The sequence below is a fragment of the Carcharhinus amblyrhynchos genome, chromosome 28, assembly GCF_965287045.1.
Source record: "Carcharhinus amblyrhynchos chromosome 28, sCarAmb.v2.hapA, whole genome shotgun sequence".
NCBI classification, from domain to species: Eukaryota; Metazoa; Chordata; class Chondrichthyes; order Carcharhiniformes; family Carcharhinidae; genus Carcharhinus; species Carcharhinus amblyrhynchos.
Window position 1 is genome coordinate 29287290 of NC_137351.1, and position 24282 is coordinate 29311571.

Consider the following 24282-nt stretch of genomic DNA (forward strand, 5'->3'; position numbering starts at 1 on the left):
CACTGGAGGGGTGTTCAATAGGAGGGATGGTGGTCGGGATGGAATTTGGCAGGAGGCCCTAATATCAATTTTACGTTAATATGGATTTCCTGCAGGATCTTCCACTGGTGACCACCATGGCGGATCGAGAAACCTGCAGGAGGCCGGTGTGAAACTCAACTGCATCCTGTGAATGGAATGCAGATGAAAGCCTGACCACCTGCATCCAATTTTTCTGTGTCACCAGCAAGGAAACATGCCAGTGTGAAACATGTTTGGAAAATGTGGTGTGCAAATGTCGGGACTCACCTGAGTAATGCCTGGAACTGCCTCCACAGTTCAGGGTGGAGGACCTCAGAACACCACAGTAGTCAGTGGGAGGAGCATCTATAAGTGGACCTTTCAGATTCGGTGTTGTAAACGGAGTCCATCTTCTTTCTTAGGAGGTCCATATTCTTATCTTAGAATGCTCTCAGAGATCCATCTTCATTTTCAGGAGGTCCACTTTCTTTCTTCAATAGTGGGTCAGTGATGTTGGGCAGCTTTTCAGTATGGTGCCCAGTGGACTATGTGTCATAAGCCTGTCCTACCCCAGAATACAATGCAAACACCCAGTTGCGTAATTAATGAGGTCGTGGCCAGAAGATTTGGTGCGTTTTCCCTCTGAACGTACAACTTAACAAAGAGAGCAATAGAGAAACCAGTTCACCATAAGTAGTTGTGAACAGCCACCATCCATTCCCTATTTTATAGCAATGGCTTCTAACTTCAAATCATTTATCTGGACATCGCAAGTATTGATCGGATGGTCAGCTGTTTGAAACTGGTTTCAGATAATTTTTCAAGAACCAGAGCAAAACAAACCAGTCTGTAATAAAACAGCAAAGATCCCTGTGTAGGTCTCTCTTTCACTCTCTCCATCTCTAATGCCACATAGGGTAACTGCATTACTTGCAATTTGATTTAAGACTATACTGGATCAAAGACAGTTACTGTAAGAATCAATTAGCACTGCCCACGTACATAAAATATTTAGATTTTCAGAAATAAAACTGGAAGATATGTTTTGAGATGGGAGATGTGACCATTTTGCTTCAGAACAGATGATCAACATTCTAACACCTGACAGATTATTATATTGATATTGATTTCTATTCTGGCCTTTTTTCTTATAATATTTCTGTTGTACACTATCATGTAGTAGTATTTAGGCACACTCATAACTTACTTTCATTTTGCCAGATAATTTAATCTTCTCTTTAAATACTTGTGCTGTGCTTTCCTCTCCTGAATTAACATGAATAATCTATTCTTCAATTTGTATTCATAGCTCATAAATCTGAATCCACTTTTGCTGCAGGCTGTCTAGATCTGGAACAATGAATGTAAGCGCAGGGACTAAAATGGAACACAATGTGGCCTAATTGTGTGCAGCACGGTGGTTAGCACTGCTGCCTCACAGCATCAGGAACCTGGGTTCAATTCCCAGCTGGGGTCACTGTCTCTGTAGAGTCCGCACATCTACTCTGTGTCGTCGAGGGCTTCCCCCCACAGTCCGAAAGACATGCTGGTTAGGTGGATTGGTCATGCTAAATTTTCTCTCAGTATACAAAAGGTTCAGAGAGCTAAGCAATGTTAGGAATCTAGAGCAGTATATGGCTTGTAGGAAGGAACTTAAGAAGGGAATTAGGAGAGCCAGAAGGGGTCATGAGAAGGCCTTGGCGGGTAAGATTAAGGAGAACCCTAAGGCGTTCTCCAAATATGTGAAGAGTAAAAGGATGAGATGTGACAGAATAGGACCTATAAAATGTGAGGGTGAAAAAGTTTGTACAGAGTCGGTAGAAATAACAGAGGTGCTTAATGAATACTTTACCTTGGTATTCACAGTGGAAAAAGATCTGGGTGGTTGTAGTGCAGGCTTGCGGCGGACTGAAAAGATTGAGTATGTAAATGTTAAGAAAGAGGATGTGTTGGAAATTTTGAATAGAATCAAGATAGATAAGTCACCGGGACCAGATGGGATGTACCCCAGGTTACTGTGGGAGACGAGGGAAGAGATTGCAGACCCTCTGGCAATGATCTTTGCGTCGTCGATGCAGACAGGAGAGGTTCTGGAGGATTGGAAGAATGCTGATGTGGTTCCTATATTCAAGAAAGGGAATCGGGATAGCCCAGGAAATTACCAACCAGTGAGTCTAACCTCAGTGGTTGATAAGGTGATGGAGAAAATCCTGAGGGACAGGATTTGTCAACACTTAGAGAAGTTTAGTGTGCTCAAAAGCAGTCAGCACAGCTTTGTCAAAGGCAGATCATGCCTTACAAGGCTGGTTGAGTTCTTTGAAAATGTGACTAAACACATTGACAAAGGAAGAGCAGTAGATGGGGTTTATATGGACTTCAGCAAGGCATTCAATAAGGTCCCCCATGCAAGACTTCTTGAGAAAGTGAGGGGGCATGGGATCCAAGGGGCTGTTGCCTTGTGGATCCAGAACTGGCTTGCCTGCAGAAGGCAGAGAGTGGTTGTAGATGGGTCTTTTCCTGCATGGAGGTCGGTCACCAGTGGAGTGCCTCAGGGATCCGTTCTAGGACTCTTGTTGTTTGTAATTTTCATAAATGACCTGGATGAGGAAGTGGAGGGATGAGTTGGTAAGTTTGCCAACAACACGAAGGTTGATGGTGTTGTGGATAGTCTGGAGGGATGTCAGAAGTTGCAGTGTGACATAGATAGGATGCAAGACTGGGCGGAGAAATGGCAGATGGACATTTATCCCAGATAAACGTGTAGTGGTCCATTTTGGTAGGTCAAATGGGATGAAGGAGTATAATATCAAGGGTAAGACTCTTAGCAGTGTAGAGGATCAGAAGGTCTTTGGGGTCCGGGTCCATAGGACTGTTAAATTGGCCTCGCAGGTAGAGGATGTGGTTAAGAAAGCGTATGGTGTACTGGCCTTCATCAATCAAGGGATTGAGCTTAGGAGTCGGGAGATAATGCTGCAGCTGTATAAGACCCTAGTCAGACCCCACTTGGAGTACTGTGCTCAGTTCTGGTCACCTCATTACAGGAGGGATGTGGAAGCTATTGAAAGGGTGTAGAGGAGATTTGCAAGGATGTTGCCTGGATTGGGTGGCTTGCCTTAAGAGAATAGTTTGAGGAAGCTTGGGCTTTTCTCCTTGGAGAGACGAAGGATGAGAGGTGACCTGATAGAGATGTGTAAGATGTTGAGAGGTATAGATTGGGTAGATTCTCAGAGGCTTTTTCCCAGGGCTGAAATGGTTGCTACGAGAAGACACAGGTTTAAGGTGCCAGGGAGTAGGTACAGAGGAGATGTCAGGGGTAAGTTTTTCACTCAGAGTGGTGAGTGAGTGGTATCGGCTGCCGTCGGTAGTGGTGGAGGCAAATTCAGTAGGGTGTTTTAAGAGACTTCTGGATGAGTACATGGGACTTAATAGGATTGAGGGTTATAGGTAAGCCTAGTAGGTAGTGATATGATTGGTGCAACTTGTGGACCGAAGGGCCTGTTTGTGCTGTAGTTTTTTTTTATATTCTATGTTCTAATGTTCTATCCCCAAACATGTCTCCTTGTGCATAAATCACTAAAAGTTGGTACGCAGGTGCAGCACTTAATTAAGAATGGAATTTTGTCCTTCGTTGCTAAAGGGATGCAGTTTAAAAACAGGGAGGTTACGTTGCAGCTGTATGAGGTGCTGATGAGGCCACACCTGGAGTACTGCGTATGGTTTGGGTCTCCTTACTTGAGAAAGGATATACTGGCACTGGAGGGGGTGCAGAGGAGGTTGACTAGGTTGGTTCTGAGTTGAGAGGGTTGGCTTATGAGGAGAGACTGAGTAAACTGGGGCTATACTCATTTTAATTCAGAAGAATGAGGGGAGATCTTATAGAAACACATAAGATTATAAAGGGAATAGATAAGATAGAAGCAGGGAAGTTGCTTCCACTGGCAGGTGAAACTAGAACTAGGGGGCATGGCCTCAAAATAAGGGGGGAGCAAACTTGGGATTGAGTTGAGAAGGAATGTCTTCACCCAAAAGGTTGTGAATCTGGGGAATTTCCTGTCCAGTGAAGCAGCTGAGGCTACCTCATTGAATGTTTTTAAGGCAAGGATAAGTACATTTTTGAATAGTAAAGGAATTGAGCGTTGTGGTGAGCGGTCAGGTAAATGGAACTGAGTCCACGAGAAGATCAGCCACGATCATATTGAATAGCAGAGCAGGCTCGAGGAGCCAGATGGCCTACTCCTGCTCCTAGTTCTGAGGTTCTAATGAACGGATGTTGGAGTGTCGTGACTAGGGGATTTTCACAGTAATTTCATTGCAACGTTAATGTGAGCCTACTTGTGACATTAATAAATAAATAAACTTTAACTTAATTGAAACATTACGCAAATTCAGAATTGGGTGTGCCGTCGTGAGCCCTTGTATGTTTCATAGGACTGTAGTTGGCACAGTGATGAGTATTGCTGCCTAACAACACCAAAGACCCGGATTTAACGTGTTAAGACTCTCTTTCGGAGAGTTGATGCTGAATGGCCTCCTCCTGCAATGTAGGTGACTTTAAGAGGACATTCATTATACAGTGAAAAGTATTGTTTCTTTTTCCGAAGGAAGAAGGTGGAACAGAGCATGTCCGAGGTGCATGGAGTCCTCGGTTATGCTGGCTGCTTTTCTGAGGCAGCGGGAAATGTAGATGGTGTCAAAAGGTGGGAGGCTGGTATGAGTGATGGACTGGGCTTCGTTCACGACCCTTTCTTGTGGTCTTGGACAGAGCGGGAGCCATACCAAGCTGTGAGACAACAATAAAATAAGCTTTCTATGTTGCATCTATAAAAGTTGGTGAGAGTCATCACGGACATGCCAGATTTCCTTAGCCTTCTGAAAAAGTAGAGATGTTGGTGGTCTTTCTTAACTATAGTATCGGTGTTGAGGGGGGGACCAAGACAGGTTCTTGTGATCTAGATACCTAAAAAAAACTTGAAGCTCTCAACCACTTCTACTTCATCCCCATTGATGTAGACAGGGCATGTTCTCTACTACACTTTTTAAATATATTTGCCAAGATGGTTTTATTGGTCTGATTTGAAGGAATCTGTGACAATGTTGTGTTGCGTTTCTCTACAGTAGTGATTATCATTTTTATTTTTAGACTGTCCATTAGTCCATTGTTGCACCCTCTGCTTCTGTTCAAGACATGATGGGAGATTGCTGACAAACTGTTCTTCCTACCAGAGTGTTCTCTCTCCTTAATGATATAATAAATCCAGATTCTGACTTGATTTCTAATTTCTCAATAAGCTGTGAGGAGCCTGATTCAGCCTGCGAACCCTGCAGGGTCAGGGGCAGGGAGGTCCTGCTCAGATTACTGGCAGGATCTCAGTATAAACAGTTTTTTGTTCTATTTCCTGCTCTGCAGCTGGACATTGCAGCTGGGAGAGTAAACCTGTGGATAGCCACAGATTTTTAAGGATTTTTTAAAAAAGTGATTGGTGCAATCTACACATTTAACTATTTAACTTCATCTCCTTCCCTGAACTTTTGTTTATTTTTTAATGGGACGTGGACATCGCTGTCTCGCCAGCATTTATTGTCCATCCCTAATCACCCTGAGGGGACATTTTAAGGGTCAGCCACATTGCTGTGGTGCTGGAGTCACACGTAGACCAGACCAGGTAAGGACAGCCGATTTCCTTCCCTAAAGGACATTAGTGAACCAGATGGCTTTTTATGACAATCGGCAATGGTTGCATGGTCATTATCAGACATTTAGTTCCAGATTTTTATTCAATTCAAATCCCATCATTTGCTGTGATGGGATTCGAATCTTGGATCCCAAGAGCATGACACTGGGTCTCTGGAATACTAGTCCAGTGACAATTGCACAATGCCACTGCCTGCCCAATGTTATAGACTGTGTTTTATAAGACTGTGTTCTTATAAAATCTTCCGCTATGTAACTGTTTTATAGGTGACTTGAAGGTTCTCAGCATGTGCAAATTTCGGCAGGATTTTTAGTCTGCAAGAGAGTGTTCTACCTGTCATTTTAGCCATGCAACTAAAAAGCACAGAGTAATACAGACGCAACCCATTGAAAACAGACTCACCATCTAGTGTCAGGAAAAACAAAAGCTTCTCACTGTCTAGGTTGCCTTCAATGTTAGGAATCTATTTTTACTCCTTCCCCTGCTTTCTCTATAAATCTTTAAAATACATAAATCTTTGAGGGGAAAATAATCTTCAAAAATCACTCATTTGGATTTTGGATCTTGTACTGAGAGATGAAAATTAATCAATATCAGAAATAATAAAACTGCTCACTAGCCATTCCTGAATGATTAGGAAAAGGCAGAAAGGGTTTTTTATGCATGAATACTGTGTTTTGTCTTTAACCTTTTTGGGGTGGCACAGTGGTTAGCACTGCTGCCTCACATTGCCAAGGACACAGGTTCAGTTCCTGGCTTGGATCACTGCCTGTGTCGAGTTTGCACGTTCTCCCCATGGGTTTCTTCTGGGTGCTCTGGTTTCCTCCCACACTCCAAAGATATGCAGGTTAGGTGGATTGGCCATGCTAAATTGCCCCTTAGTGTCAGGGCGACTAGTTAGGGTAAATGCATGGGGTTATGGAGATAGGTCTTTGATGCAGCCTTAATGGACCAAATGGCCGCCTTCTGCGCTGTATGATTCTGTGAATAATCAGATTAGTCCCTAATTCTTATTATCTTGGTGTAAAACTTAACAATGGATGAATGTTCACTCAGGTGGTAAGAGATTTCACTTTGTGTGCAACGTTCCACATGATAGTGGGATTGAGATGGCAAGGCTTAATATGGAAATTGATTAGACTACACTTCTGGTCAACCTATCGCAAGAAGGATATAAAGGCATTGGAAAAAGTGCAAACAGGATGAAAGCAGAACGGGGATATTATAATGATCAGCAAAGACTGAACAGGCAGGGACTCTCTTCTCCAGGAAAATGAAAGCTGAGATAGAAGCATTTGAGACAGCAGACATAGAATGATGTAGGGTGTCAAAAGCTAGCAGCAATCAATACATGCCATTAATAAATCAGTAAAGGCTTCAGGTGAAACCACTTTACCTAATAAAAAAACCGGTTGGAATGTAGAACTTGGAATAGTTGAGGTGAATGGAATATATGCATTTTAAGGGGAAGCTAAGTAGGTACGTGAGGGAGCAGGGAATTGAGAAAGATATATAGATAGACTGAGATGAAGTAAGCTAGGAGGAGAGTCTCATGTCAAGCATAAACATCAGTATAAAGCACTCGAAATGAATGACCTGTTTCTGTGTTACAATTCTCCATACATCAAGTCCATAATTGGAGCCTGTCAGGCACATTTCCCCAGGAAAGGAAACATTTGGTTTGCACTTGCCTCCAAGTCGCTATTATCAGATGGGCCCGTGGTCAAGCCACCTGAAGATAAGCTCAGCTATTCGGCTCCCAGCAGCGAACCTCACTCAAAGGGAACAAGAGTTGAAAATAAGTGAGTGCACGATATTGTGAGTTAGGCAATTTGCACTTCCTTTTGAAGGAGGCCCTCCGCTGGCAGTGTGGGAGTCCTGAATCTATCTTCTAAGTAGGGAGAGAGAAAAGTAATTGAAAGTAATGATGAGGAATGTTGTATAAATCCATACCACTTTCTGTAGGATACAGGTTTAAATAGCTACAATTCTATGTCTCAGCAGCATTGGAAAATCAGTATTTTAGTAGGATATAGTAAATGCCAAAACCAACTATGTTCACAAGAACATGGAATAGAAACAGGAGTGGGCTACAGGCCCTTCAAGCCTGCCCTGCCATTCTATGCGATCATGGCTGATTTATGCCAGCTCAACTACTTTTCTGTGTCACTTCCCCATAGCCCTCCATTCCTCAATCTAGCAAATGTTTATCCACCTCCACTTTGAATATTTCTAATGATCCAGCCTCTACTACCCAATGGGGCAGAGAATTCCATAGATTCACCACCCTCTGTGAGAAGAAACTATTCCGTGCCTCAGTTTTGGATGACCAACCCTTTATCTTGTAGATAAGTCCCCTTGTTCGAGCTTCTCCCATTTGTGAAAACAGCTCACCATCTACCCTGTCAAGCCCCCTCAGGATCTTATGTATCTGAATAAGATCATCCGTCACTCTTCTAAACTCCAGAGATTATAGACCCAGTCTATTTAATCTCTTGACAGGAGAGATTCATCCCATCTCCTCTCATCCCAGCAACTAGCCTGGTGAATCTTGTTTTTTTTTAAATTTTATCTTACAGGATGGGCCAGCATTTATCATTTATCCCTAACTACCATTTCAGAAGGGGTGGCACAGTGATTAGCAGTGCTGCCTCACAACACCAGGGACCCGAGTTCGAGTCCTGTCTTGGGTCAGTCTCTGTGCAGAGTCTGCACTTTCTCCCGGTGTCTGCATGGGTTTCCTTCCACAGTCTGAAAGACACGCCGGTTAGGTGCATTGGCCATACTAAATTCGCCCTCAATGTGCCTGAACAGGCAGCAGAGTGTGGCAGCTGGGGGCTTTTCACAGTACCTTCATTATAGTGTTAATGTAGGCATACTTGTGACACTAATAAATGGACTTTAAACTTTAAGACATTTGGGAATCAACCAAATTGCTGAGGCTCTGGAGTCACAAGTAGGCATGAACGGGTAAAGACAGTAGACTTCCTTCCCTAAAGACATTAGTGAACCTGATGGGTTTTTATGACAATTGACAATGGATTTTTTGATCATCAGTAGACTTTTAATTCCAGATTTTATTGAATTCAAATTTCACCAGCTGCCTTGGCAGGAGTTGAACCCTGACCTTTTTCTCTGGATTCCTAGTCCGTTGACAATACCGATGCCCCATTGCCTTTCCATTGGAGAGCCTCTACTGTTGCTATATCCTTTTTAAGGTCAGGGGACCAAAAATAATGTTGATGTTGTTGTTGTTGTTGTTGTTGTTATTATTATTATTTATTATTATTATTATTATTATTATTATTATTATTATTATTATTATTATTATTATTCACACTGGATCAAAGTGCAGAAATACAAACCTTTCTTCTGTGATCCATCAAAGTGCAGTTTTGGGTATGGCAGAAACTTCCACGGAATATAGTGGCATTTTTTTACTGTGGAAGTGACATAAACCAAACCAGTTTAGACTGAGAGTTTGCACCTAAACCTCAGCAGAACATGGATAATTCTGAATACTGTGTAACAGCCCTTCTCCAACACACATGAAACCAAATACTCCAGCATCCGATACTTTGATTTGTGGTTGAAATGGGAGATGTTGATGTTTTATATCAGTGCGATCTCAACAGATGATGAGCATTGGACTGGCTTCAGCATCTGTACAGCCCTAGGCAAGTATACATCATAGGAAAGCTGCAATTTTGAAATAATGCGGTGAGTTCAGATTGTCAGTTTGTTTTAAATCAAGAGCTGCTTTGGGCTGATTGTGATGTCATACTCTTCTCCTGAGAGGAATACATTAAATTTGTTCCATTGTCACCCGTCCTAATCAATGTCTTCATCTATGATGTGTATTGGATGGCATCAGTGTATTTGTTGCAGGCATTTCCGTAAGAACAATGGTGCTGCTTTCTACAGATGACACTGAGCCACTGGTGACTCTTGTAGGGCCTTTTATACTTGAACAATGGACAATAAGCCATTAAATAACATGCTATTATGGCTTTGTATGGGTCAAGAGAGAATTCCAAAGGTCCAGATTGGAATATACAAGGGGTCACTTGTCCCCAATTTGTTGAAGCATATTAAAACTGTTCGCCAACTTTGCCTTGGCATTAGCATTCAGATTTTGCTAAGAAGAGATGTAGTTGATGAGCTCTGTGGTCTTACTCCAACCCACTGCAGGTTAAGCTCGTGGTGGATAGCACGTAACCAAATATTTCTCCTTCAAATAAGATAAAAGCAAATTATGTTGGATGCCGGAATCTGAAACAAAAGCAGAAAATGCTGGGAAATCTCAGCAGGTCTGAAAGCGTCGGTAGAGAGAGAATAGAGCTACTGTTTCAAGGCTCTGACTAAGAGTTATCCAGACTTGAAACATTAACTCTGTCTTCTCTCCACAGATGCTGCCCGATCTGCTGAGATTTCACAGCATTTTCTGTTTTTAATTTCTCCTTCGTAGTTGAGAACTCCTGCAGATGCAACTAAAATTGCACATTAGTCATGCCACAGAAGACTGTTTTTAAGACAGAGATAGATAGATATCTCGATCAATAAGGGGATCAAGGGTTATGGGGAGAAGGCAGGACAATGGGAAAGAGAATCATATCAGCCATGATTGAATGACAGAGCAGACTTGATGGGCCAAATGGATCTAGGTCCAAGATATGTAAGATTTTGTGACATGTATAGGGAATGGTGGACAAAAATGGGAGGGGGTCTTTGACCTCCTCAGCCTATTCAGTGAGGTGTACTGATCAGGTGAGATGAAATAGAATGTCCCCTCTCTTCCTACTCCTCGTCTGACCACAAAAGGCTTTTTTATAGAAAGAGGACACTTGCCAATTCAATGAGTGTTTCACTGTTTAAGTGTTGTGACTACAAAAGACACAGTTTTTCTTCTAAACTTTTAAAAAAGGTAATAGTATTAACTGTACTTAACACCCATCTAAATTCTCGCACATGCATTCAAGAGTTCACACATGCACACATTATTAATTTACGAAGTGGGAATTGGAGGGTAGGTTTAGTTTAGCTGCGGAGTTCTTAACTAATTCCCCCACCTACTGTCTCATTGCAATTCTGACTTTCCACAAGGGTTTCCAAATTTCGTTCTTAAAGAACACACCTTAGAATCTGTTCCCAAATAACTCTCTCTCTCAATGTCTTCAAGAATCCATCTCCATGATTTCAATCTTTTCAATATTCCTCTGTTCTAGATTACCATGCATATTCAGGCTTCTGCACAATCTCTCAGGTATCCAGTCACGCCAACAGAACACCTCATGAGCTGTATTAAGGTGTTATCAATCTTTTCACCACAGGTATTTGACTTCTCGCTAGCCAACATCTCCAGATCTGTTTTTAACTGAGAGCCTCTCTCTTCACTGAATAGAATCCTTTTTCCAGATTTATGTCCTTCGTTCCTTTAACCTCTTGGAACTCTCATTGGTCCCATTTGCTGTTTTCTGGGACTTACTCTCTGTCCTTCTCTATTGTCCTGCTGTTCCAGCAGTTTAGGTAGAAGTCTTCTTGATTCCAGATTATCTATTTCCGAACTGAAGCTCAGGATCTTTTGTTTATCAGTCTGAACCTCTGGTTGCTAAGTAACTGCTTAATTTTGTTTAAAACCCTGAAAATGCAAAGCCTTCATTATGATGCAGGCTAAGTTTAAAGTGAAATTAAACCTACTGACTTGCAGGCCCCTTTGTTTAAATTGAAGCTAAGCTGAAGTTTTGGCTCTTAGAACAACTACGATCACAAATTAAACTTAAACTTGTACCTTATCCATAGAATCCCTACAATGCAGAAGGAGGCTATTTGGCCTATTGAGTCTGCACCGACCACAATCCCACCCTATTTCCGCAACCCCACTTATGTACCCTGCCAATCCCCATGACACTGGGGTCAATTTAGCATGGCCAATCAACCTAACCCACGCATCTTTGGAGTGTGGGAGGAAACCGGAGCACCCGGAGGAAGCCCACACAAACATGGGGAGAATATGCAAATCCACACAGACAGTGACCTGAGGCCAGAATCGAACCCGGATCCCTGGCGCTGTGAGGCAGCAATGCTAACCATTGTGCCACCTTATTCCTAATACACACAATATAAATATAAATTATTGAATTGTCTCTATTTACTAACATTAATTTGTATGTATGTAAACACTGGACAAGGATGTCTAGAACATTTGGATAGTTGGCAAACCAAAACTTGCCATCACTCTGAAGGCAGATGTTGGTCCGTGGCTAAGGATATCCTGCATTTGAAATGACAACCACATGCATGACCTATAGTTGTGTATAAGATGGATGTTGGCAGATCTAGACTTAGTTCCTATCATGATTGTGTTATGAAGAAGGAAGCAATTGCTCCCCAAGCTTGCATATCCAACTGTGATGGTGCGTGCCAGGCTGTAGGCAGAATGACTGTTACTGTGTACTCACATATTTATTTGTGAGTTCCACCGCTCACAAGGCGCTTATGGGCAGTTCTGGTTATGGTAAGATCCCGCGGTTTGTAATTTCTTTTGTGATCTTGTATCCCTATGTGAAAGTCCTTTTACACACAATTATCCAGTGTTTTCCAAATCTTCACCTATCTACAGTTTAAATAAACTTAACGCAATGAGTTCCCATGAATAGCCAGTTTTTATTGCCTGCGTGTGTGTGTGGAACCAATAGGGTTCCTTGGCAGGGAGATTTAATCACGGAATTCCGGTGGATTTAAACTAATAAGGCAGGGGGGTGGCCTTCAAAGCAGCAGGACAGCAAGTGAGCAGAAGGTAGAAGTCAACAGATTAAACACTCGGTCAAAAACAATGTTGCAGGAGGGAGGAAATGTAAAAAGACAAAATGTATTAGGGACAAGACTGAATGTTATCACAGATCAACAAATAACGAGGGAGAGAGAGAGAGAGACAAATCAGTAAGACTTATTTAAAGATCTCATACCTAAATGCACGCAGGATTTGAAGCAAAGTTGGTGAGCTGACAGCACAAATAGTGGGAAATAGATATGACCTGATGGCAATTACCGTGGTTGCAAGAGAATCAGGACTGGGAGTTGAATGTCCAAGGATATTCAGTATTCCGGAAGGACGGACGACAAGGAGTAGGAGATGGAGTTGCTCTATTAGTTAAGGTTGACACCAAGGCTCAGAAATAATATTGGCACTGGAGACCAAAATATTGAGATGGTCTGAGTACAAATAAGAAGGAAGGAAAGAAACACCGTTGCTAGAAGTAATTTACAGGCCCCTGAACAGTACTTCAGGAGAAGGGCATGTATAAATCAGGAAATGAGGCAGACTTGTGAAAAGGGCACACTGGTAATTATGAGTGACTTTAACATGCATATTGACTGGATTAACCAACTAGGCAAGGGTGGCCTTGAGGAAGGGATCAGAGAGTGTATGAGGGACTGTTATCGTATGTTATGGAGCCACCAGACAACCGCCTGCTTTAGATCTGGTATTATTGAATGAGGAAGGATAGATTAATGGCCTTGTTATTAAGAATCCACTTTGAAGGAGTGATCACAGCATGAGAGACTTTCAGATTCCGATTGGAAGTGAGAGAACAGAATCAAACACTCGAGTTTTAGCATTGGGCAAGAGTAATTATGCTGGGAAGAGTTGGCCCAAGTGGACTGGGCAAGAGTATTAAGGTGGTGGTGGTGGAGGAGGGGGGAGACGGTACAAGAATAGTGGTAGTTGAATAGTGGGAGATATTAAGGACATCTCAACAAAGGTACATTCCTGAGAGGAAGAGGAATTGCAAAAAGGTGGAAAATCATCCATGGTTTAATAAAGAAATCAAGGATAACATACCGTGGGCAGCACGGTAGCACAGTGGTTAGCCCTGCTGCTTCACAGCTTCAGGGACCTGGGTTCGATTCCCAGCTTGGGTCACTGCCTGTGTGGAGTTTGCACGTTCTCCTCGTATCTGCGTACGTTTCCTCCAGGTGCTCCGGTTTCCTCCCACAGTCCAAAGATGTTTGGGTTAGGTTGATTGGCCATGCTTAAAAAAAAAATTGCCCCTTAAAACCCTGAGACGCATAGGTTAGCGGGATTAGCAGGTAAATATTTAGGGGTATGGAGATAGGGCCTGGGTGGGATTGTGGTCTGTGTAGACTCGATGGGCCAAATGGCCTCTTTCTGTACTGTAGAGATTCTATGATTTCTATGATAAGGGCAAAAATGAGGGCTTAAAGTTCTGCAAGTGTTAGTGGCAACATGGAGGATTGAGAGGACTTTGAACACCAACAGAAGGGGATTAAATACAATATCAAAAATGCTAAAATGGACTTTGAAAGGAAGCTATCTGAAAACATAAACACTGACATCAAGCATTTCTATAAGTATATAAAGAAGAAGGGAGTAGTGAAAGTAGACGTTGGCCCATTAGAGGTTGGAAATGGTGGGGTGATAATGGGAAACTTGGAGATGGCAGATGGCACTAAACCAATACATGTCTGTCTTCAAAGTAGAACATAATTCTGTCCCAAAAACTGCAGTTAATGTCGTGAAACTTGGTGAAAATACCATAACCAGAGAGAAGGTACTCAGTAAACTGAAGGTTTAAAAATAGATAAGTCCCCGGGACCTGATGGCCAACCCCCTAGGGTATTAAAGAGGATTACAGCAACGATAATGGATGCATTTGTTATGATATTCCAAAATTTCCTGGTTTCTGGAAAGGTACAGGTGAACTGGAAACATGTTAATATGATGCCCTTATTCAAGAAAGAAAAGAGACAGAAAGTGGGAAACTATAAACCAGTTAGCTTGCTCTCTGTGGTGGGAAAGCTGCTGGAGTCAATCATTAAAGAGGAGGTAACTGAGCATCTGGAAAAGAAAAGCTTAATTCGCCAGTGTCAGCATGGTTTTGTGAAGGGCAAGTCTTGTTTGACGAACCTGCTAGAGTTCTTCGAGGATGGAACCAGCTAGGTAGCTAACAGCAATCCTGTGGATGTGATCTATCTGGACTTCTCGAAGATGCATGATAAGGTGCCACACAAGAGACTGATCCAGAAGGTTAGATCCCAACACATTGGGGATAGAGTAGTGGTTTGAGTTGAGGATCGGCTGATTAATAGAAAGTAGCGAGTTGGGATAAATCCAGTTGGTGATCGGTAACTAGTAGGGTTCTGCAGGATTCAATTCTTGGACCACAACAATTTACAATCTATATCAATGACCTACAAGCAGTGCCAGAGTGTAACAGCAAAATTTGCTGATGACACGAGAACAGGTGGGACAGCAGGCTGTGGTGAGGAGACAAAAAGTTTACAAATGGATATTGACAGGCTAGGGGAATGGGCCAGAATCTGGCAGATGGAGTTTCATGTGGATAAATGCAAGGTTATCAATTTTGGCCGAAAAAAAATAAAAGGGCAAATTATTATTTAAATTGGAAACAGATTCAAAAGCCCTCTGTGCAGAGGGATCTGGGTGTCCTTGTGCATGAGTCTCAGAAAGTGGGTATGCAGGTGCAAAATGTTATATGGAAGGCAAATGGAATATTAGCATTTAATGCAAAAGGTCTAGAGTACTAAAGTAGAGAAGTGATGTTATAATTGTATAAGGCATTGGTGAGTCCACACATGGAGTATTATGTTCAATTTTGGTTGCCGCCTTTGAGGAAGGATGTGATGATGCTGGATGCAGTTCAGAAGAAGTTCACTGGATTGATTCCAGGTTTGAAGGGGCTGTCGTATGAGGAGCAGTTGAGTAGCTTGGACTGATACTCGCTGGAGTACAGAAGGAGGGGGGGGGGTGGTGTGGGGATTTGATTGTGGTATATAAAATGTCCAACGGGATTGATAAAGTAAATATTAACTAAATGTTCCCCCTTCTAGGACAAGAGGTCATAGTTGTAGAGTAAGAGGGGGGAGGTTCAAGACAGAGCTAAGGAGCAACTATTTCTCATAGAGGTTGTGAATCTGTGGAATTCACTGCCCCAGAGGGCAGTGGATGCAGAGAGAGAGGTATAAAGAGAGAGGGCCAGCAGCAACACTACTTCAATCCACCAGGCTGTCACTTGCACAACAGTAACCAGCAACAGAACAACAAGCAGCGTCTTCTTAAACATACAACTTCCCTCACCAAACGCCACCCCAAGCCTGGTTGGGAAAAGAGAGCACTCATTTAAAGAGAGAGAGAGAGACTTTAAAAGGTTGGCTAGATGATAATTGGTTGTAATTAAATGTTGGGGAGAGGAGGAACAAGACGGTTAATTACAGGCCATGAGCTGTCTCTAGACTGGACAATAATGTGATGCTGACAATCACTTGGAAAGAGAGAGAGGCTGCTTTCTCATCTCTCTCCTTATAATGGTGGAGTGAAAGGAATTGGCTTGGGGTTCAGATCTTGCTTTTTGCTTTTGGTTTTCTTTAAAAAAAAATCAAGAAAATAAATAAGGAGGAAGGGGAGAAGAATTGAAGAGAGAACCATTGCAATGGCAAAAAGACGAGAGAGAAAACCCCAATTAACATCCACGTTTTGGGATGGCTGGTATCTATCTAGTTCACTTTTATTTGTAAAATAGGTTCACCACTTGCGATTTCACCCTTTACGAGAATTCACAGCAACGTAACCTCCGTGACTGGTCTCTATTAGAATTTGCATTCTAATCAGTAATCTCTAAACTGTCTGTGCTTTATATGCTCTGTCTGAGGCCAGAACTCTCCATTCACCTGACGAAGAGGGAAACCTCAAAAGCTTGTGCGTTTACTATCAAATAAATCGGTTGGACTAAAACCTGGTGTTGTCAGACTTTTTACTCTGAATAAGGGACATAAGTCATGTGTGGCAACTGGATGAAGAAGAATCTGCTTCAAGGGGGAAGCTAAAGAGTGCCTTTTTAGGAAAAAGGGAAATAAGTCAACATCTACCTGGATGGCACACAAAGTAATCTGACACACAAAACAGGCAGGTCTGCAGTGCAGTCCTCTACCCAGCTCACCTCATTGCCTGGAGGGGCTGACTTGTCATTTTGACTGAAATACATCACCAAATAATCTTGCAATCTGAAATCTCCAGTGGGTAGGATAGTCCCAGTTGGAAACTCAGCAGTGTTCAGTTCTGCCATTATCCTATAAACTTTGGAACTATGTATTATAGATAATTGGGGCTCTTGGGTTTTGACTGTCACTCACCTGTTCCAAGAGCTCTCTGCCCTTAAGTAAGTAGATCGTGCTCAGAAGAGAATGAACTCTACATATTGAACACAGCAGAGCTCTATCTACATGGATTTCTTAGTAGCTTCAAGATTCTCAATTATTCTTATGGGTACCTGGCTGTTAAAAATAAATATTTTTAGATTTGTGCATGGATACTATTTCTGCCAATCACTGTCTCAGTCTGTCACTACCCAATAAGCCTCTGCCCTGCCACAGTCCCAGACTCACTGTCCTTCAGCCCATCAACACTCTCTGCTCTGGATTTCCATCTCCTCATTTACAATATGGTGCATCAGTAATCCAAACTGTTTGAACTCCTCTCACTTCTTTCCTAGCTGTTCTCCCTTACTCCTCTGGGTCCGTGTTTTGCACCTTCCTCATCCTTATAACCTCCTTCCATGTGACATAAACATTTCCTTCTCTCAACCCAACAATATTTTCCTGCTTTCTCTCCAGTGGGAGATGCACTCGCCCAACATGAGAACTAGGGTCAAGAGTAGGCCATCTGGTCCCTCAAGCCTACTCTGCCATTCAATAAGATCATGGCTGATGTTTTTGTGGACTCAGCTCCATTTCCCCATAACCCTTAATACCTTTACTATTCAAAAATCTACCTTTCAATGAGGTAGCCTCAACTGCTTCACTGGGCAGGAATTCCACAGATTCACAACCCTTTGGGTGAAGAAGTTCCTCCTCAACTCAGTCCTAAATCTGCTCCCCCTTATTTTGAGGCTATGCCCCTAGTTCTAGTTTTATCTGGCAGTGGAAACAACTTCTCTGCTTTTATCTTATCCATTCCCTTCATAATTTTATATGTTTCAATATGATCCCCCCTCATTGTTCTAAATTCCAATAACTATAGCCTCAGTCTGGCCCCAAGCCAACCCCCTCAACTCTGGAATCAAACTAGTGAATCTCCTCTGCACCCTCTCCAGTGCCAGTATATCTTTTCTCAAGCAAGGAAACCAAAACTCTACACACTCTTACAAACAAGGCATCCTCACTTGTGATCTCATACCTGAAGGATATTTTGACATTTCAGCCCTGACAGACACCTTAACCATTGATGGCACCTCCTGCCTCGTCTCAAAGATTGCCCCACCTGGCTACATACTAGGCCATCCTTTCCACTCTTGCACATTCGTGTGCTTTCTCCTGCATTCATATGGTCACATGCTACAGCTGAATAACATAAATTAGTAGCAGTCTTGTCTTAAAAGTGTTGCCGATGTAGTTTCGCTGCTTATTTTGTTTGCACTTCATGTATAAAAAGCTTGTGTGCTCTATAAAAAAAAAGCTGTTTTTTTTGACACTTTCAACATTTTTGTTTTGCAGTTTGTCAGTGAAAAAATGGGTGGAGCTGAAGGAACAAAACTAGATGAAGACTTTGTAGAAATGGAACGGGTAAGTAAAGGCGCTTCTGTGAAAGACTTGCAGAGTTAATAGCAAATCATCAGGTTGGTGGTTAAACATCGTGAACATGTTTCAGACGTTTCTGACAAGTGAAAGTAGTTGAAGTTCCTTGGGCTGGCACAGTGGGTTAGCACTGCTGCGTCAGTGCCAGGGACCCGGGTTCAATTCCCGGCTTGAGTCACTGTCTGTGTGAAGTTTGCACATTCTCCCCATGTCTGCATGGGTTCCCTCCCACAGTCTGAAAGACGTGCTGGTTAGGTTGATTGGCCATGCTCAATTTCCCGTTAATGTCAGGGGGATTAGCAGAGTAAATATGTGGGATAGGGCCTGGATGGGATTGTTGTTGGTGCTGATACGATGGGCCAAATGACCTGCTGCACTGTAGGGATTCTATGACAATTTTAAACTACTCGTTGTTGATTGTAGAATATGGATCTCATTTATGAAGCGAGATCGGAAATATTAAGTCTTTTAACTAAAGCTGAAAAGATGATGTGATGCCGTCCAGGTTTTGAAAGTTCATCACAAGCTAGATGGTCATGAATTAATTCCATTGGCAGCTGAGATTATAATGAGAGCAATTTTAAATCAAAACACAAGAAGATAATTGAAGGGGAGCTTAGAAGAAAGCTAAGTGCCTTTTGACATAGTCAGTGGCTAGAGTATAGAGACAGCTGGCACAAGCAGGCTGAAACAGAGTTTCAGAAGGGAGGGATTGGGGGTTGCGCCTTCCCCATCTCCACTCCCACCTTCCATTTCAAGAGTCAGTCAGCAGCTGACGTGGTTAAGAGAAGCTGGCCCTGTAGCCATGACGTGCTGCCAGAGGGCGAAACAGGCCACAAGTCAGACCTCCGCACCCTGGTAGGAGGACAATCTGATAGACCAGCAGCACCAGAACTCAGAAGTGGTCACTGCTGGAACCCTGGGCGAAGGCTAGCATCCTGATCTATGTACATCAGCGGTCTTGGATGGGGAATGATTCAGCAGCTTGGGGAAGGGTGTGGGAGGGCTGTTTTTGGTGGCCAGATGAGCAAGAACAAGGGTGGGTGTGGGGAGATCTTTTGGGAGGGAGGTGGTAGTAGTGTGCCAAGGAAAGCCTGCGATTGCTCCACCTGCTCCGTTCCATCTTGACAATAATATTTGTACAATCCAGTTTGCCCACTCTCACCTGCCTGCCCATCAACTGTTTGAAGAATGCAGGCCATTTATTATACAGGTCAATGAGTCGTTCACCAGCTCGGCTGACCCTTAATTATTTAAAAATGGTGGTGGGCTTGTTGCCTATCTTGGCACTTGCCCACCTGCTGTCTGATGACGGACAGCTAGAGGCTGGGTGGGAATGTGTTGGACTTGCCATCCCTTGTAGTATACGTGTGTGTGTGTGTGTGTGTGTGTGTGTGTGTGTGTGTGTGTGTGTGTGTGTGTGTGTGTGTGTGTGTGTGTGTGTGTGTGTGTGTGTGTGTGAGAGAGAGATATTGATACCCATTCACCCCCACACACCTTGACAAAACCTGCTGAGGAGCGGGGAGTGGGGGGGGAGGCAGCTGCCGTAACACCCAGTCCCATAAATTCTTCAAAAGTGAATTAATTAACAACTTGGAAATAAAGTGCTTGGAAAGTGATTGGTGTTTGGGATTGGATGAGGCCGCTCATATGGAGAAAGACAGCAGCACCATGCTGATGGTTGTTTTGTTACTGCAGCGTTCTGTGGTTCAGTGTAGTCACTGTATCATACCAAACCCAATGGTACTGTTTTAATACTCTGACTCGCGCAAGCTTATTCTAAAACATTAAGAGTGCCATCTCCTGTTAATAAAATGCAAATACATGATCATTACCTTCATAGAGCAAGTAACTTTTGAATCATAAAATCATTGAATCCCTGCAGTGCAGAAACCGAGAACAGTACAGCACAGGAAACAGGCCCTTCGGCCCTCCAAGCCTGCACCGCTCATTGGTCGAACTAGACCATTCTTTTGTATCCCTCCATTCTCAGTCTGTTCATGTACTATCCAGATAAGTCTTAAACGATCCCAGTGTGTCCGCCTCCACCACCCTGCTTGGCAATGCATTCCAGGCCCCCACCACCCTCTGTGTAAAACACCTCTGATATCTGAGTTAAACCTCGCCCCCCCGCACCCACCTTGAACCTGTGACCCCTTGTTTATGTCACATAAGGCCATGTGAGAAAGAGGCCATTCAGTCCATCAAGCCTGTACTGACCGCAGTCTCACCCAAGCCCTCTCCTTCATGTATTTACCCTGTAAATCCACCTGGCACTAAGGGGCAATTTTAGTATGGCCGATCAACCCTGATCTGCACATCTTTGAACTGTGAGAGGAAACCGGAGCACCCGGAGGAAACCCACGCAAACATGGGGAGAATGTGCAAACTCCACACAGCCACTCGAGCCTGAATCGAACCCAGGTCATAGAATCATGGAATCCTACAGTGCAGAAGGAAGCCATTCTGCCCATTGAGTCTGTATTGAACACAATCCCACCCAGACCCTATCCCTATAACCCTATCTAGTCCCCCTGATGCTAAGAGGCAATTTAGCATGGCCAGTCCACCCAACCTGCACATCTTTGGACTCTGGGAGAAAACTGGAGCAACCCTGAAGAGGAGAATGTGCAGACACAGAGACAGTGGCCCAAGCTGGGAATCGAACCCGGGTCCCTGACACTGAGGCAACAGTGCTAACCATTGTGCTGCCCTGACAAAATTTCTGGCGGGGATGCAAGGGACGTTATCGTCCAACTTCTGTAGACATTTTCCCTAAAGCCTGCCTCACAATTTATCGCCCGACTGATGGGGCAAAAGGAAAATAGCAACTTACATTTACAACGTGTCCTTAACGTCACAAGGCACTTCATCGGCATGTTATCAAACAAAATTTAATGGCATATCACAGAAGGTGATACTGGGTCAGGTGGGCAAAAGCTGGTGAAAGAGGCATGCCTCAAAGGAGGAGACAGGTGAGAGAGATGAAGACAGGAAATTCCAGAGCTCTGGACCCATATGCTGAAAGCTGGGCTAGCAATAGTAGAATAATAAAAATAAGGAGTGTCCCTGGGAGTTGGGTCGGAGATCACTAGCCGCTAAGAGGCGTTACTCAATTGTGGTCCAGGGTGATGGACCAATCTTCCCTTTCTTCCCTCGGATACCCAAATACATCTTCACTTGCTTGTCATGTTTGCTCACAGTAACTGGAAATTCATTGCATCCGGTATCCACAAAAACTCACATCCTGCTTATGATCTAAGACAGTAAATTATGTATTTGTAGATTGATGAGTGTTAAATTTAAGTTTATTTTGTTATTGTTAATGGTAGGCTTACATTAACACTGCAATGAAATTACTGTGAAGATCGGCTAGTTGCCACACTCCGGCGCCTGTTCGGGTACACTGAGGGAGAATTTAGTGTGGTCAATCCACCTAACCAGCAAGTCTTTCGGACTATGGGAGGAAACCAGAGCACCTGGAGGAAACCCACGCAGACAAGGAGGATATGCAAGCTCCACAGTGACCCAAGCCGGGAATCAAACCTGGGTTCCTGGCACTGTGAGGCAGCAGTGCTAACCACTGTGCTGCGTGTGTTGCCCAGAAAGATAGCTATTTAACCAGAGCATGTCCAGCTGCATTTGTATGGTTTAAATATGTGTTGCTGATTTGTTTAATAATAGTATCCACACTTTTGAATCACTGTGAAATCTTTCTACATGTATGTTCTACATGTTCATTTTTGAACATTTTTATAGTCTGCAAATTATTCAAATAAAGTAAAAAGGCAGGAAGGTGATCTACTGGGCTGTGGACATTGAGTGACCATAGCTGGGACTTTCAGCTCCTGTCTGAGATGGACACCATGGCTGGCAGGAATGAAACATATCATGAGTGTGCGGAAATCAGTTTTGGAATATCATAAAATCAGTTTACGATAATGCTGCCACGCCTACATTGACGAGCTATTTTTTCCACTGTGCAATGTTGGGAACATATTTAACGTAAAATCTAATGCAATAACTACCCATTAAAATGGGTACCCAAGGGAATCATCGCCATTGGCTGGATCATTCGAGCAGGTCAACATGCAATTAGGTTTACATGTTTCACAACAGAATACAAGTCTCGCAACGCCAGGTTAAAGTTCAACAGGTTTAATTGGAATCAGAGTGCTGCTCCTTCATCAGGTGAGATGCCAAATGATGACCTCCTGCACTGTAGGATTCTATGATACAGGAAGAAAAGACTATGATGGCAGTGACAGGCTCACCAATGTGAATGGCTTTACCCTCAAAACCAAGGAACAGCAGAGCCCACTTCGCATACAGAAGGTGAAATATAATGCCTAGGCAGCCTGCAAGATGAAGGGCATACAGGACACGTGTATCTTTTCTAACAGTGTTTTCAGTGCCTCTGCATGTCCAGGGATTCCATGGCTCACGCCTGCTACATTCTGCAGGAGTTGATGCCACAGGGATTGAAAAGAAGTCTGTTGCCAGTGGGTCCAAAAGTTACCAGCGCTCTTTCTTTAGTGGCTCTTTTCAGGGCTTAACTGGGGACTTCTGTGGGATCTCTGAAGCTTCCCCGCATAAGTTCATCCAAGAAGTAATAGGTGTTCTTTATGTCAAGGCCCATAATTACATACAATTTGCAATAGGTCAGGCAAGAGCCTTGGGGGCCTTGGACACTACCCTGAGTAGCCTCCACAATGAGCTCTTGGGACTGAAATGATTAATCCCCAACAACCACAACCATCTTTCTATGTGTTAGATATGACACTAACCAGTGAAGAGTTTTCCACCTGATTCTCATTGCCTTCTGTTTTGCTAAGATTCCTTGATGCCACACTCGGTCAACTGCTGCCTTGATTTCAAGAGCTGTCACTCTTCCCTCGCCTCTGGAATTAAACTCTTTTGTCCATGTTTAGACCAAGGCTGTAATGAGGTCCGGAGCTGAGTGGCCCTGGCAGAACCCAAACTAAGCGTTAATGATCAGGTTATTGCATGAGTAAATGCCTCATACTTCCATCACTTTCCTGGTGATCAGGTGTAGGCTGATAGGGTAGTAATTGGCCATATTGGCTTTTGCCAAGGTTTTTGTGGATGGGGCATACCTGGGCAATTTTCCATTTTGCTAGATGTTGTGGCTGTACAAGTCTTCAGTATTATCGCCGGAACACTGTCTGGGCCTTTGCAATATCCAGTGCCTTCAGCAGTTACTTGATATCATGTGGAGTGTATCGAATTGGCTGGAGACTGACATCCGGAGGAAGCCAAGATGGATCATCATTTTTACTATAAGATGATGGGTAGTGGGTTTATTTTGGTTTTTGAGATGGTATCTTTATCTTGAATTAATTTTCTGGCTGTTACATTGTGTTCCTTTTGAGCTCTGAATTCTATAGCAATCCTTTCTGAAAATGGTCATCGTCAATTGTTCCTCAGTTTGTGGATATGTCCATCAACTGTTGCAAGTTTCTGCCATGGTCAATTCTCAACTACCAATCTTTGTGCACAATGAGCTGAACGCCCCCCGAGTATTGGGATCTGGATTATAGAGTTTGTTTCCTTTTTCCTTCTCACAATCATTGTATCCCGTTGATATCATGATCACGCTGTGGATCAAAGTAGCTTGGTGGTGCCACTTGGCGCCACTTTGAAAGATTGAATCACAGAATCCCTGCAGTGCAGAAGGAGGCAATTTGGCCCATTGAGTCTGCACTGACGACAATCCCATCCAGGCCCTATCTCTGTAATCCCACTTCCCTACCCTGTTAATTCCCCTGACACTACGGGACAATTTGGCATGGCCAATCCACCTAACCCCCACATCTTTCAACCATGGGAGGAAACTGCAGCACTAGGTGGAAACCCACGCAGACATGGGGAGAACGTGCAAACTCCACACACACCGTGACCTGAGTCCAGAATTGAACACAGGACCCTGGTGCTGAGAGGCAGCAGTACTAACCAC

General features: G+C 43.4%; 1 protein-coding gene across 4 annotated transcripts in view; it reads left to right on the forward strand.

Annotated features, from left to right (window-relative positions):
* sh3gl3a (SH3-domain GRB2-like 3a) overlaps positions 1-24282 on the forward strand; it is a 121242-nt gene that overhangs the window by 76533 nt on the left and 20427 nt on the right. For all 4 annotated transcript variants that reach the window (XM_080214200.1, XM_080214202.1, XM_080214201.1 and 1 more), the window contains one exon: positions 18225-18293. In XM_080214200.1, the coding sequence (XP_080070326.1) occupies positions 18225-18293 (69 nt within the window). Of the gene's footprint in view, positions 1-18224; positions 18294-24282 lie in introns of those variants that run through there.